This window comes from Rhinatrema bivittatum, chromosome 6 (genome assembly GCF_901001135.1).
Source record: "Rhinatrema bivittatum chromosome 6, aRhiBiv1.1, whole genome shotgun sequence".
Lineage (NCBI taxonomy): Eukaryota > Metazoa > Chordata > Amphibia > Gymnophiona > Rhinatrematidae > Rhinatrema > Rhinatrema bivittatum.
Genome location: NC_042620.1, coordinates 31,067,962 through 31,084,519, shown reverse-complemented (window position 1 = coordinate 31,084,519; position 16,558 = coordinate 31,067,962). Strand labels below are relative to the sequence as shown.

At 42.1% G+C, this 16,558-nt stretch overlaps 1 protein-coding gene across 2 annotated transcripts in view; it reads left to right on the top strand.

Annotated features, from left to right (window-relative positions):
- HSPBAP1 (HSPB1 associated protein 1) overlaps positions 1–15,966 on the top strand; it is a 150,552-nt gene extending 134,586 nt beyond the window's left edge. Inside the window, exons 6-7 of one of the 2 annotated variants that reach the window (XM_029605216.1) lie at positions 14,587–14,697; positions 14,895–15,966. In XM_029605216.1, coding sequence (XP_029461076.1) covers positions 14,587–14,697; positions 14,895–15,431 — 648 coding nt within the window. In that variant the 3' untranslated portion in view covers positions 15,432–15,966. The remainder of the gene's footprint in view (positions 1–14,586; positions 14,698–14,894) is intronic. The other variant, XM_029605215.1, reaches the window with a different exon arrangement.
- Positions 15,967–16,558: the final 592 nt, after the last annotated feature.

Genomic DNA, 16,558 nt, shown 5'->3' with positions numbered 1-16,558 from the left:
GGGACTGTGGTTGCAGGGCTACAGAGGGAGCTGTGTTCTGTGACTGCCTGCCGAAGGACTGTTGTGACAGTGGCTGTACTACAGTTAGTGGCAGGGGGGGAAGGAGGCTATAAAAAGGAGAGAAAACCCCAGGTAGTTGCAAATGAAAGCTTGTGGCAGTGTAGTTCAACAGGCCAGTTCTGAAGGGGTAAATAAACATGTGGATAAAGAATAACTGGTAGATGAGGTGTATTTGGATTTTCAGAAGGCATTCGACAAAGTCCTGCATGAGAGGCTTCTAAGAAAACTAAAAAGTCATGGGATAGGAGGCGATGTCCTTTTATGGATTGCAAACTGCTTAAAAGACAGGAAACAGAGAGTAGGATTAAATGGTCACTTTTCATAGTGGAAAAAGATAAACAGTAGAGTGCCTCGGGGATCTGTACTTGGACCGGTGTTTTTTAATATATTTATAAATGATCTGGAAATGGGTACGACAAGTGAGGTGATCAAATTTGCGGATGACACAAAATTATGCAGAGTAGTTAAATCACAAGAGGATTGTGATAAATTGCAGGAGGACCTTGTGAGACTGGAAGAGTGGGCTTCCAAATGGCAGATGAAATTTTACGTGGATAAGTGCAAAGTGATGCATATAGGGAAAAATAATCCTTTCTGTAGTTACACAATGTTAGGTTCTATCTTAGGAGTTACCACCCAGGAAAGAGATCTTGGCGTCATAGTGGATAACACATTGAAAAGCAAACAGAATGTTAGGAATTATTAGGAAAGGAATGACATATAAAACAGAGGATGTCATAATGCCTCTGTATCGCTCCATGGAGAGACCGCACCTTGAATACTGTGTGCAATTCTGGTCACCGCATCTCATAAAGGATATAGCTGCATTGGAGAAAGTGCAAAGAAGGGCGACCAAAATTATAAGGGGCATGGAATGGCTCCCCTATGAGGTAAGGCTAAGGAAGTTAGGGCTGTTCAGCTTGGAGAAGAGACGACTGAGGGGGGATATGATAGAAGTCTACAAAATCATGAAAGGACTTGAACAAGTTAATGTAAATCAGTTATTTACTCTCTCAGATAATAGAAGGACCAGGGGGCACTCCATGAAGTTGGCAAGTAGCTCATTTAAAACAAATCAAAGAACATTCTTTTTCACTCAGCGCATAGTTAAACTCTGGAATTCATTGCCAGGGGATGTGATTACAGCAGTTAGTGCAACTAGGTTTAAAAAAGGTTTGGATAAGTTTCTAGAGGAAAAATCCATAAACTGCTATTACAGTAATTAATAAACAATAGTAGCTTGTGATTTATCTAATGTTTGGGTACTTGCTAGGTACTTGTGACTTGGATTGGCCACTGTTGGAAACAGGATACTGGGCTTGATGGACCCTTGGTCTGACCCAGTATGGCAACTTCTTATGTTCTTAAGGGAGCAGGAGCAAACTGCAAGGCCGAAAAAGGAAAAAGAAAAACTAGTGCCCTGTTTGCCAGAACATTACTGAGACTTCTTGTATATACACACATACAAAATAGTCTTCATAAACAAAATGCAATGAACTGTACCTGAACCTGAGGGTGAGGTTTCAAGAAGCTTTTCACCCAGGAAAGAGCAATGGGAAGTAATTTCAGAGCAGCTCTTCAACTCAGACTAGGCACAGGAAAGTGGACAGAGAAGAGACTTCCTATATGTTATGCTCGAGCTTGTGAACCCTTGGACCGACGGGAGGATGGTATACCTTGGGAGAAGATCCATAGGTTCTCTCGTCGGGTGGCGAGGCGAAGCAGGAGACGTGACCAGCTGACCCTTGGCATTGGAGACTGAGGCGACTGTGGAGGTGGACTCAGAGACGAGAAAAGAGGAACTGTGATTTCGCCACTGGAAGTCTGCGGTCCCCCCAGGAGGAGCCCGTAGGGACCCAGACCGCTGGGACTTAGGTGGACCTTTGAGAGGTCAGGGAGTTCGGTGCAAGGGCTGACTGGAGCTTCACCCCTGGAAGCCCGCGGTCCCCCCGGGAAGAGCCCGTAGGGACCCGGGCCGCTGGGACTTAGGCGGGCCCTTGGAGACGATGGTCAAGAAGGAGTCCGAGGTCAAGTGCCAGAGGGTCGTCGCTTACCAGTCTGAGGTCATTCACCGAGGGATCACCACTTGCCAGTCTGAAGTCACACACCAGAGAATCACCGCTTGCCAATCCGAAGTCAATACCAGGAATCACAGCTAGCCAATCCGAAGTCAATACCAGGAATCACCGCTAGCTGATCCGAAGTCAGGAACCAGGAACACCAAGACAAGACAGGAACGAGGATCCAAAGCACAGGAAGACTCACCAAGTTAAATGTAAAACATTGATAAGATAGGCTAAGAAAGAATTTGAAAAGAAGTTGGCTATAGAGGCAAAAACTCACAGTAAAAACTTTTTAAAATATATCCGAAGCAGAAAGCCTGTGAGGGAGTCAGTTGGACCGTTAGATGATCGAGGGGTTAAAGGGGCACTTAGAGAAGATAAGGCCATCGCGGAAAGATTGAATGATTTCTTTGCTTCGGTGTTTACTGAAGAGGATGTTGGGGAGGTACCCGTAATGGAGAAGGTTTTCATGGGTAATGATTCAGATGGACTGAATCAAATCACGGTGAACCTAGAAGATGTGGTAGGCCTGATTGACAAACTGAAGAGTAGTAAATCACCCGGACCGGATGGTATACACCCCAGAGTTCTGAAGGAACTAAAAAAATGAAATTTCAGACCTATTAGTAAAAATTTGTATCTTATCATTAAAATCATCCATTGTACCTGAAGACTGGAGGATAGCAAATGTAACCCCAATATTTAAAAAGGGCTCCAGGGGTGATCCGGGAAACTACAGACCGGTTAGCCTGACTTCAGTGCCAGGAAAAATAGTGGAAAGTGTTCTAAACATCAAAATCACAGAACATATAGAAAGACATGGTTTAATGGAACAAAGTCAGCATGGCTTTACCCAGGGCAAGTCTTGCCTCACAAATCTGCTTCACTTTTTTGAAGGAGTTAATAAACATGTGGATAAAGTGAACCGGTAGATATAGTATACTTGCATTTTCAGAAGGCGTTTGACAAAGTTCCTCATGAGAGGCTTCTAGGAAAAGTAAAAAGTCATGGGATAGGTGGCGATGTCCTTTCGTGGATTGCAAACTGGCTAAAAGACAGGAAACAGAGAGTAGGATTAAATGGACAATTTTCTCAGTGGAAGGGAGTGGACAGTGGAGTGCCTCAGGGATCTGTATTGGGACCCTTACTTTTCAATATATTTATAAATGATCTGGAAAGAAATACGACGAGTGAGATAATCAAATTTGCAGATGACACAAAATTGTTCAGAGTAGTTAAATCACAAGCAGATTGTGATAAATTGCAGGAAGACCTTGCGAGACTGGGAAATTGGGCATCCAAATGGCAGATGAAATTTAAGGTGGATAAGTGCAAGGTGATGCATATAGGGAAAAATAACCCATGCTATAATTACACAATGTTGGGTTCCATATTAGGTGCTACAACCCAAGAAAGAGATCTAGGTGTCATAGTGGATAACACATTGAAATCGTCAGTTCAGTGTGCTGAGGCAGTCAAAAAAGCAAACAGAATGTTGGGAATTATTAGAAAGGGAATGGTGAATAAAACGGAAAATGTCATAATGCCTCTGTATCGCTCCATGGTGAGACCGCACCTTGAATACTGTGTACAATTCTGGTCGCCGCATCTCAAAAAAGATATAATTGCGATGGAGAAGGTACAGAGAAGAGCTACCAAAATGATAAGGGGAATGGAACAACTTCCCTACTAGGAAAGACTAAAGAGGTTAGGACTTTTCAGCTTGGAGAAGAGACGACTGAGGGGGGATATGATAGAGGTGTTTAAAATCATGAGAGATCTAGAACGGTTAGATGTGAATCGGTTATTTACTCTTTCGGATAGTAGAAAGATTAGGGGGCACTCCATGAAGTTAGCATGGGGCATATTTAAAACTAATCGGAGAAAATTCTTTTTTACTCAACGCACAATTAAACTCTGGAATTTGTTACCAGAGAATGTGGTCAGTGCAGTTAGTATAGCTGTGTTTAAAAAAGGATTGGATAAGTTCTTGGAGGAGAAGTCCATTACCTGCTATTAAGTTCACTTAGAGAATAGCCACTGACATTAGCAATGGTAACATGGAATAGACTTATTTTTTGGGTACTTGCCAGGTTCTTATGGCCTGGATTGGCCACTGTTGGAAACAGGATGCTGGGCTTGATGGACCCTTGGTCTGACCCAGTATGGCATTTTCTTATGTTCTTATGCTCATGCTTTGGAGGGCACCAGTGATGTTTGTCTGCTACACCACTGACTTGATTTCCTACTTGAGAAACTGCTTCAGTTTTCTCCGATATGCTCTGGCAGGCTTGTTGCTGTTCTCGTCTCATAGATCTCATTTCTCTTCATGTGTCCCATATTCTTCCATCCGTGATGCAACATGCAGAACTTGCTTGCTTGGTACCAATCACCTTCTTCTTAGTTGACTCGTCAGTCACTTTAGAGTCTCCTTGGAGGCCTTCTGCACCTTCAGGCAGAAGAGTCACCCTGAAAAGCTCATCCTTTGGCATCCAAGCTGGATGGTACATCTTCTCCTGTCTGTTTCCAGGATCTCTTGATCTTGGACAGCTTTTCTTCGACAAACTGACTGGAGTCACTGATAGGGTCCTTGACTTGTACCATGGTTCTTTTGGTCACTCCCAAGCTGTTGACATCTTTGCTGATGCTGTCGCAAATCTTGCTTTTCATGCCTGATGATGTAACATAGCAAATGGCAGCAGAAAAAGACACAAATGGCCAATCCAGCTGCCCAGCAAGATTTTTCGGGATTGTAACTGCTGATTTGTGCAGGTTACCCCCACACTGTTTTGTTTACATTTGTAACTGCCTCTGTGTGGGTTACCCCACTGCTTCACTACCATCCAAGGGATCCTTTGTGTTTATCCATGCCTTCTTGAATTCTGATACTGAGTTTTCTTTTCTCCACCACCTCCACTGGGAGATGGGGTATCCACCACTTTTTCCATGAGACGATATTTTCTGACGTTGGTCCTGAATCTCTCCCCTTGAAGCTTTATATTTTGCCCCCTGGTTCCAGAACTTCCTTTCTGTTGAAAAAGCTTTACCTCTTGAGCTTTACTAATATCTTTCAGGTGTTTAAAATCTGTGTCATATCCCCTGTCTCTCCCCTCCTCTAGGGCATACATATTTAGATACTCAAGGCTCAAGTCATATGGCTTCTGATGCAGACCCCACACCATTTTGGTTGTCTTTCTCTGATCTGCCTCCAGCCTCTCTCTACTCTTTCTGAGGTGCGGTCTCAAGAACCGAACACTGTATTCCAGGTTGAGACCGCGTTTCTTTTCTTCCGAACCTCACTTGCTTTCTCCCGATCAGGCAGACCCGCTGTTGGCGTTGGCATGCAGACGACAGTAGCACTGCTATGTGAGATAACCTGCTTGATCCATTTAATACCTCGATCCCTATCCAACTGCAAGCATGGTAAAATGCTTCTGGTAAGAGGGTACGTTTGGAACTGCCCCCATAGATTCAAAGTCATTAACACATAGACTTTACGTCAGTTTTCAACGGGCATATTTACCCTTTGAAAATTATCCTGTCAAAAACTAACCCCACACACATTTAGACTTCTAATGTGTATGCATTATATTGAAAGTTTGCATGAGCATGTCAGTGCCCCCCAGGAGCACCTGTGCTCACTGCGGGTAAAAGTGCGCATCCATAGGCCATACCCACATACTGTTGATCGCATGTAGAGCAAGCAATTTTGTGAGTGTACATAACCGCTGGTAATGGCCTTGAAAATTACATTCTAGGAGTGCAGGCCATGTCAGGTGTAAGTGAGGTTTCTGTCATTGAAACCACAGATAAGGGTTTGGTTTTTATGTACACTTTGAAAATCTGATCGGGTTTTATCCAACCTGACCGACTGTATACCGTGCCCCCTCTGGCTAAGCGAACCCTTTTAGTTATATATATATATAGAGAGAGAGAGAGAGAGATTTTTGGATGTGATCTGCTACCAGCTGGTCTAACAGAAATTATGTCAATGGATTAAAACCTGACAGCATAATAGTCTATGAATTTCAAAATGAATCTCTTCTTTTCCCTTTGATACTTCTCGTTCTGTATGAATAACATGACATTTATAATGCAGAAGGAAACTATTATGCTGTCACAGCTTTCTGTACCATTCACATTCTTTCAGATCTGTACTGGTGGTTTTTTGTGGTAATTTTATGTGTGGATGAATGAACAACATGCCATTAGATTCAATTATCAAAAGAAAACATAATTGTAAAAGTGTCGTGAAAGCTCAGTTGGTATTATTCAGATTTCTGAATGACAGAGCTTGTGGTCTCTTGCTGCCTACTCAAAAGTGATTGATTCTACAGTGTAAGTGCTCTGGGCAGTGCAGTACCATCTTTTTGGGTCAGATGTAAATCCCAGGTGGATTTAATGGGTCTGATAAAGGTGTTAGTTAACCCTGGCTTCTTAGCTAAACTTTTTGCAAGCGGAAGTAGTTATACCTACAATACTATATCATAAGGCATATTGGATAAGTTTATTTGCAGTATCTATTTACACAACAGAAAACCCCCCAGAGTATGATGATATAGCTACGCACTGGGAAAAAGTGCCAATCCAGGAGTTTTTCTCATGGTTGCAGAACTGGCCACAGAGGGGCAGTATTTTTTCACTGCCCCGGATTACCATACAGCGAGAGCTGTTAAGCAATTAGAAGATTAGACGGACTTCTGGTCTTCCTTCAACCCAAACAAGGGTAGGCACCAGAGAGATTTGCAAGCAATATCTCCCTAGTATGCAGATTAATCTCATGCACATTCATTGTGAATATCCTGAAAACCTGACCTGTTTGTGGCACTCCCTGACCAGAGTTGCCTAACCCCCTGCCCTGTAACCTTTATTATAGCCCCCTAAACCAGGGCCCTGTACAGCAGATATTCAGATACCCCTGTACAGGGCCCTGTACAGCAGATATTCAGATACCATGAGCCTCTGTTCCAAAGGGATTACTATTAACTGGGAAATAAAGGGCCTGATTCACTAAGCTTTTAACATACAGACACAGAATGGGAGAAAAGCCTTAGGGCTGGATTTTAAAAAGCATTTACATACTTAAAAATGGGTTTTCGAAGAGCATAATCCAAAATCGATGGCACTCAACTCTCTTGCGGCGGGGATGAGCGGGACCTGCTGTTAAATGCAAACAGGAGATGATGATTGTTGTGGCCCAATGATGCTGTGGAAGAAGCAAGATGTGGCACACGGACAGGCAATGGAAAAACAACCAGGGGAATTCTGGTAGATTTAAGAAGGTTTTGGGAAGCACATTAAAATTGGTGGTGGAAATTATTTGTATGAGGGGTTTTGGAAGATGGGGTGAAAAGGGGTGATGCAGGGGGAAGGAGGGGAGAGGTGGGAGAAGGGGTGTTTAGGGAGGGTTTGGGTAGTCTGTTTGTATCCTTACAATGCGCAAATACTCGGGATTTGCATACATTACCTATAGGGATAGGGGGGAAAGGCCTGAACAGAGTTGGTCTGAGGGATGAGGGGTCTGGGATGGAGTGGGGTAAAGATGCTGCTCATACCCACAAAAGACTACGGTTCAGGAGGGGAGGGAAATATGTTGGAGCAAGGGGGAGGGGACAGTTGATGGGAGATCCAAGCAGAGATATTTATAAGAAAAAACAGCATGTTCGGATTAGAAATCAATATTTTGGCCTAATTATTGGGATGTCTGAGATGATCATCATTAGTGGCCATGTCAAGTTCTGAGGTTAGCTTAGTTTCCTTTAATGTTCGGGGAATTACCACATCCATTTAAGTAAAAGTGTATACTAGATTACTTAAAAAAGAGGCATGCAAAGTTGATTTTGTTGCAGGAGACCCGCCTGAGTGATACAACGTGAATGGGTGGGACAGGTGTATTACACGTCATATACTTCAAGAGCAGAAGGGTATATATTTTGGTTCTTAAAAGTCTGCCATTACAGGTAACCAAACAACTTGCAGATACTGAAAGCCAATATATAGCAATGGAGTGTGTTTTGTACGGGAAGAAATTTGCATCAGCATGTGTATATGGACCAAATAAGACAGAATGCCTGTTTTTCAATTGCCTTTTATATTGGGGGGGGGGGGGGGGGGGGTTGGAACACATGTCTGGATCCTACAAAAGATAGATCATTGGTTGAGGAACAAGCTTGGAACTGGGCAACCGGGCTCCACCTTATGATGACCAAACTGGGTCTATTAAATGTTTGGAGACTCCAGTACCCCGCTGATAGGGATTTTACATGCTACTCACAGAGGCATCAGACATATAGTCGTATTGACTTTTTTCTTTGTGCAACTGGCCTGTCATGGTTTGTAGGTCCCATAGATATTTTAACCAGTCAGATTTCAGATCACAGTCCAGTTCTTACGCTGCTAAGATTTAGTCAAGGCTACCAAATTGGTAAATCTTGGAGATTTAACCAGTCATTATTGGGGAATGAAAGATTCTGTGAAATGATAGAGGAGGCGATAAAAGAATATAGGGAGATCCATGTAGGGGCAGAGCAGAACGCTGTCATAATATGGGAAGCACTCAAGTCAGTGCTTGGTGGGAAGATTATCAGTTTCGTGAGCCACCTAAATAAAGTGCGGAAGTGGAAGATGGCTTCATTGGAGCAACGTATCATGTCTTTAGAAGCACGACATAAAGCAAGCTGTTCACAGCAGATACATAGACTTTTGCAGAAGGCAAGGGGTGAACTTCAAGAGGTGCAAGTTGCGGGAATCGAAAGGTCATTACAGCTCTCGCAACAAAAATTCTATGAGCAGGGGAATAAGACTGGAGCACCATTAGCTAGAATGTTAAGGAAAAGAAGGGCCCAGACATCAATCCCTAGCATTAGAAAGAAAACAGGTGGGGGCTGCACATAACATTAAAGATGATCAATGACATATTTAAAGACTACTTTGAAGAATTATACAAAGGTCAGGAAACAGGCCAAATATTAGATGTAAGGTCGTACTTGCAAGAGACCGAGATGCCAAAGGTATCAGAAAGACAAGTGGCCCGCTGAGCAGCTCCCATTACAGCACAAGAGATTTGTATGGCAATTATGGGTCTTCCATCGGGTAAAGGTCCGGGCCCAGATCAGACGGATATCATGTAGATTTTCTAGTGACTTGATGTCTTTTCTGAGGTCCACATTCCAATCCCTCCAGGAGTTCCCAGAGACGGAGCATAATATGACAGACATGGCAATTGTGGTATTGCACAAGCCGGGTAGAGACAGCCTGGAACCAGGCTCATACAGGCCAATCTCCCTTGTTAATACAGATATAAACATTTTAGCCAAAGTTCTTCAACTGAGACTGGAGATAATTATGCCATACTTGATAGGGATAGACCAAGCAGGGTTTATTAAGGGTCCCTCCTTGATTGTTAATACAAGAAGAGGTGTCCCTTATCCCCATTGCTGTTCAGTTTAGCCATTGAGGTTTTATCAGCAAGGATAAGAGCATCTGTGGATGTTAAAGGATTTAAGGGGGGGGTGGGGGGTGTCCAAGAATATCGTATTTCTTTATATGCAGGTGATGTACTTCTTTTCTTGATGGAGGTAAATCTAACAGGCCCTAGAGTGGTAAAGACCCTTGACAACTATATTAAGGTTTCTGCTTATAAAATTAATTATACAAAATCAGAGGTACTTCCCATTGGCCCGATGACAGTAGATGGGATCCTTTCATGTTTTTCAAATTTTAAAGGCGGCTATAGAGGGGATTAAATACAAACATAATAATGCTATGTAATTGATCGCCTACAGAAAGATTTATGAGTGTGCAATGACAGGTTCTTGTCATAATCGGGCGGAATAAATGTTTTGAAGATGAATGTACTTCCCAGATTAATATATCTGTTTCAGCGTGTTCTGTGCTACCTGCCAGATGGGTTTTTCACATTATTGCAGGGGACATTAGGAAAGTTTATATGACATATTAAGAAAGCGCGCATTAAGTTCAGGACACTGGAGACCGAAAGATGCTGGGTGGATGTTCCTCCCCTGCCTGCAGGGTTACTACTGGGCTGCAGGGCTGACAGGTGCATTGCCTTGGTTTCATAGGGACCGAGATACTCCTTAGTACCTGTTAGAAGTAGGACTGGCAGGTGGTCAAGATCTGCCAGTGTTACTGCTGCAACCTGAATTGTCTTATGTTGGTAGTAAGATAAGTGGTGCAAGTCCGCACATACTGCACACCACGAAGATTTAGAAAACGATGAATAGATCTCTAGGTTTTTCATCACACCAGCTGTCAGGAATTATGCCTTATAGGAGAAATCTGAAATTACCGTGCACTGTGTTACATAGGGCAGCTACCACATGGTAGAAACAGGGTTTAAAATTCTTAGGTCAACTATGGGAGGACGAACATGTTCAAATAAGATATCATAATGTCTCTGTATCGCTCCATGGTGAGACCGCACCTTGAATACTGTGTACAATTCTGGTCGCCGCATCTCAAAAAAGATATAATTGCGACGGAGAAGGTACAGAGAAGGGCGACCAAAATGATAAGTGGAATGGAACAGCTCCCCTATGAGGAAAGACTAAAGAGGTTAGGACTTTTCAGCTTGGAGAAGAGACGGCTGAGGGGGGATATGATAGAGATGTTTAAAATCATGAGAGGTCTAGAACAGGTAGATGTGAATCGGTTATTTACTCTTTCGGATAGTAGAAAGACTAGGGGGCACTCCATGAAGTTAGCATGGGGCACATTTAAAACTAATCAGAGAAAGTTCTTTTTTACTCAACGCACAATTAAACTCTGGAATTTGTTGCCAGAGGATTTATTTATTTATTTATTTTATTTATTTAAGGTCTCTTTTATACCGACATCCGTTGACACATCGCATCGGTTTACAAAAAACAAAAACTTTTGGGCGGAGCCCTTACATATAACAGCGGAAGTAAGGATGTGGTTAGTGCAGTTAGTATAGCTGTGTTTAAAAAAGGATTGGATAAGTTCTTGGAGGAGAAGTCCATTACCTGCTATTAAGTTCACTTAGAGAATAGCTACTGCCATTAGCAGTGGTAATATGGAATAGACTTAGTTTTTGGGTACTTGCCAGGTTCTTATGGCCTGGATTGGCCACTGTTAGAAACAGGATGCTGGGCTTGATGGACCCTTGGTCTGACCCAGTATGGCATTTTCTTATGTTCTTAAGATCCTTTTTGAACCTTGAAGAAGATTATGGGATTCTGAGGGAATCTGAGCCTTTTTGTCAAAGATTGAGGGTAGAGCTGGAGACTTAATAAGAGAAGGGGATGGGTAAGACTTAACCCAGTAGAGCAAGTGATTGCTTGAGAATACAAGCCAAGGAGGGGAATCAAAAAGATTTATTAGGCAATGCTGGAGTGTCAATTGGCTAAGGATCCCCTGCTTGGCTTGGAAGGGCTATGGAACAGGGATCTCAATCTAGAACTGAATATGACTCACTGGAAGGAGATATGGAAAAGGGAGCACAAAATCTCCTTATGCAGTAAGAGAGTAGAACTAATGATGAAGCTTATTCATAGGATATATAGATTTCCAGTATATTACTCCAAATTCTCAGCAGGGGCATCTACTCTGTGTTGGAGAGGGCATGGACAAGTGGGTACATACCTACATGTATGGTGGGAATGCCCTTTAGTGGAGATTTTCTGGAAACAGGTGGGACAAAAGATGAAGGCCTTCTTGGGACGAGAGGTTAGATTAGAACCTTCCCTCTGACTGTTGGGTAGGTGGTACAATCATAATTTAAGCAAAGAAAAATGCCAACTTGCAGACCACCTAATTCATGCATGTCAATTCATGATTGCAATGCTTTGGAAAGTAGCTCCTACAATAGCATGCTGGCACCCTCAGATGCATGAGATAGCCTTGGTCAAAAAACTTACATACATGCTATGTAGACAATCATCTTTGTATGATAACCCTTCTAGGCTTATTGGGTGGCTCAGAAGTGACAGAAGATGGCCACACTTTGAGGGATTCCTTTATGTGTCTTCTATGAAGGACTTTGAATTTAGGATGGGAACATTATTTGCTAATGGTTGGAGAGAAAATGAACAAGTTTTCCTATGTCTGTATGTAAACCTCCAAGTCATAGACAAATGTTATATATGGGGTTACTATTTTCTTATGTATTTTAAATTATACTTGCTGTGGTTGTTAAGTTTTAGGAATGTTTTCTCTTTCTTTATAAAATTTAAATTTTTTTTTTTTTAAAAAGTGTTTTCAACGTGTAAATTCACTTTACCCATGTAAGTGAACTTTTGAAAATTGCTACAATAGTAGTTACATTTACATGTGTAAATCCTTTTAAAATTACCCCCTTAGTGAATCAGGCCCAAAATGACTTTCTCAAGTCCTGCAGCAGTGAGTAAGATTTGAACCCTGGTGTCCTTGCTCCCAGCCCATTATCTAACCATTAGGACACCCATTCTGGATGGCTGTTCTGTGTTTGTAAACAAAGAGAAGCAGGATATGACAGCAGGCAAAATCCACAGGACCCTTCTAATAAATTTTTGAGTGAAGACATTTAGAAGGTGCATGTTATATTTTAGGGAGAGAATTCTCAAAACTTAGCACACTGATGCAAAGTCTGTGGGTTCTTTTACCTGTGGTGCCTTTGCCCCTGCTTTTTTGTGTAGGTGCTTTTGATTTGAAAATGTTCTGTGTGCATTATTTCCCTCCTGCAACCTAAACATGCTTTTAGGTTGCAGGAGGGAAAATCCATAAACCTGCTTTTACCTTTTGTCCCCATACGTGCTTTTCTCAGACAGAGATTCACCTGTGTAATTGTCTTCTGAAAATTCCTTTGTATCATAGAAGTTTGCTAGCTTACCAAGCACTGTTACACGTTTGCAAGTGTGTATTGATGAATTTAGCCAAGGAAAGTCTTGCCTCACAAATTTGCTACATTTTTTTGAAGGCATAAATAATCATGGATAAAGGTGAGCCAGTTGATATAGTATATCTGGATTTCCAGAAAGCATTTGACAAGTCCCTCATGAGAGACTTCTTAGAAAATTCAAAAGCCATGGGATACAGGGCAGTGTCCTGTTGTGGCTTGTCAGCTAGTTAAAAGTTAGAAAATAGAGAGTAGGGTATAAATGGTAATTTTTTCCAGTGGAAAATTGTGAATAGTGGAATCTGTTCTAGGACTACTGCTTTTTAATATATTTATATATGATCTGGAAATGGGAACAAGTGAGGTGATCAGATTTGCAGATGACACAAAATTATTCAAAGTTGTGAAATTCAAGAGGATTGTGAGAAATTGCAAGAGGACATTGCAAATCTGGGAGACTGGGCATGCAAATGGCAAATGTAATTTAATGTAGACAAGTGCAAAGTGATTCACTTAGGGAATAGTAACCCAAATTATAGCTAAACAATGCAAGGTTCCACATTAAGAGTCACCACTCAGGAAAAGGATCTCAGTATCATTGTTGAAAATGCATTGAAATGTTCTCCTCAGTGTGCAGCAGCAGCCAAGAAAGCAAATTTAATGCTAGGGATTATTATGAAAGGAATGGAGAATAAAACACAATATCATAATGCCTCTGTATCGCTTCATAGTGCAACTTCATCTTGAGTGCAGTTCTAGTCACCACATCTCAAAAAAGATAAGTAGAATTAGAAAAGGTACAGAGAAGGGTGACCAAAATGGTAAAGGGGATGGAACAATTCCCCTATGAAGAAAGACTAAAGAGATTAGGACTCTTCAGCTTGGAGAAGAGACGGCTGAGGGGAGATATGATAGAGTTCTATAAAATAATGAGTGGAATGGAACGAGTAAATGTTAATCAGTTGTTTACTCTTTTGAAAACTACAAAGACTAGGGGACACACAATGAAATTACTAGGTAAAACATTTAAAACTAATAAGAGAAAATATTTTTTTTACTCAACGCATAATTAAGCTCTGGAATTTCTTGCCAGAGAATGTGATGAAAACCATTAGTGTAGCTGCGTTTAATAAAGGTTTGGACAAGTTCCTGGAGAAAAAAATCCATAAACCATTATTAAGGTGGAGTTGCAGAAAGCCACTGCTTATTCTTATTCACTGATTCTGACATAATCAGCTTGGAATCTGTCTACCCCATGGGATCCTGCCAGGGACTTTTGACTTGGCTTGGCCACTGTTGGAAACAGGATACTGGGCTTGATGGACCTTTGGTCCGATCCAGTATGGCAAGTCTTGTGTTCTTATAATGTTGAAATGTAACAACCATAGGAGACTTGAAGTTGGGACCACCGTAGGACTATATTAAATTCTGAATTTTTTTTAAGGGTTTAATAATGCATATTTTGTTCAGCAATACATGCATGCAGGTAACAAAACTAATTCTGCTGTTACTAGGCAATCTTAATAGCCAAATGTGTCTCATTAATAGGAAAAGTGTTCACCTTACAGAATATTTCTCTCTTTTATCTCTCACGCTATTGACGAACAGGATGAAGATCATGAAGCCCGTGTAGAAGAAGCAATAACTCGCTTATTAGTGTGTGCCATGAAATCAGCAGAAGACCCCAGGACCACAGACATCTGGTTAAATCCCACAGAAGTACGATTCCCTTTGTATGTACTTAAGTCAATGTCAAACAGTTGCAGTTGTAATGCTGATCTGGGTGTCAGCTTGCAAGATAATCATTTTTGTAATGAAAAAAAAACCAAAAACTAATTATCAACAGATACATCAGGGTCAAATTTTAGTGGAAAGCGGAGTGTATGTTTAAATAAATGGTGATTCCTTTCTTTTAGATTGAGGCAACATCACATGAAATCAATCTCAAGTACTTGAACAACGCTGTTGCTGAATGCTTAAAAAATGAAAGAGAAGTGGTGATGGAGCGCAAACAGCATGGAGCAATCAATAAACAGGACCCTTCGACCCAATGCAAGAAAAGGAAAACGGATGCAAGCAGTGACCCGAGCGACCGCGGGCCTTCGGAGCAAGAGCCCGGTGACCCAGGCTGGGAAGGAAAACGGCAACTGCCGTTTGGCGTGCATCTTGCCCCGGTTTTACCCTGGTCGGAAGGAGGAGGGAAAGGGGATGGTGAAAGTGGTGTCGTCTACAGCATCCGCGAAACAGGAGGGGGACGCTCGGAGGAATTTCAGAGCCCAGGGAAGCAGTCGGTAGTGAGCAGAAACGAGACGCCGGCAGGGCAAGCCGTTCTGGACAGGAGTGTAGACTCGCCGCCAAAGACCATCTCTACAAATGACTTGCTGGACTGTTTGCTTAATCCTCAAGTTATCTGTTTAGTGGCTCGTTTTTTGCTGGAGAGAAAGAACACTTAATATGAAAATGTTTCTAAACCGATGATGAAATAACAAAGGGGGCACATCACAATTTTAAAATCTCTTAAGAGACCTGATCTTTTTCAGTTCCCAAACCTCGTATTTTCGCAGCTGGAATCTAATAAAACAGTTCACCTCCCACAACATAATGTGCCTGCTTCCTTTTTCTTGTTTGAAGGTCACGGATGCACTAATGCATTCACTGCAGTACATAATCTTATAACCTGCACCTTCTATGGTGATTGGTTTGGAGTGCTTTTTCCAGGATCAAATATTTTAAAAGTAGTGTAACAAATTCAGCACGATGGGCCTGATTCAGATGAAATGGCTCAGCCACCAGAGACTGTTTTATGCTAAGTGCCCAGAACCGTTCACTTGAGGTTTGGCCATCTAAGACACCCTGCTTAGCTGAGAATGTCTTTCTGGAATGGGCTCTTTACAATTTAACATTTCTTGTAATATTTTTACCACCACATGCGCACTGTCTTGAACAGTTATCAATCACTTTTATTCCTTGAAATAAAACCATGTAAGCCAATTCTTCTGCTATGGATGGAAGACTTCTGCTTTGTTTTTAGCATCTCCTGCAGTATCAGTTTAAGACGTTTTAGGGCTCAGTGCAACACCAGAGTCCCCCCCCCCCCCCCCCCTCCAAGAGCAGGGGAGGATATTGCTGTTCAATTCCTGTTGCAGGATAGCAAACTAAGCAACTTTTTTTTTTTTTTTTAAGTCCCCAGGGCAGACGTGAGATGGCATGGCAAAGAAAGCAAATTTTGTTTAAAGTCCCCCGGCAGAACAGAAGTAGCAGCAAAATAGTGATGCAGACAAAAACACAGGGAGTGCTGGGAGCTATGTCTCACCACTGCTCCCAGGGAGGACCGGTGGGGCCCGGTGCAATTGCATGGATTGCTATTCCCTTAAATCAGCACTGATCTCCTGATTGGCAGAGTAAGGTAGCACCAAACATTCTGCAGGACCTTGCATGAAATTTCTTGTAAAAAAGAAAGGTGGGTCGTATACATCCTGGTGCCTGATACAGAGGAGGCTACCTCATCGGTGAGAGGTCTTTAGAACTCGAGAGAATGATGTCAAGTAACAGGCAAAAGGATAAAGAGAAAGGCAAGACT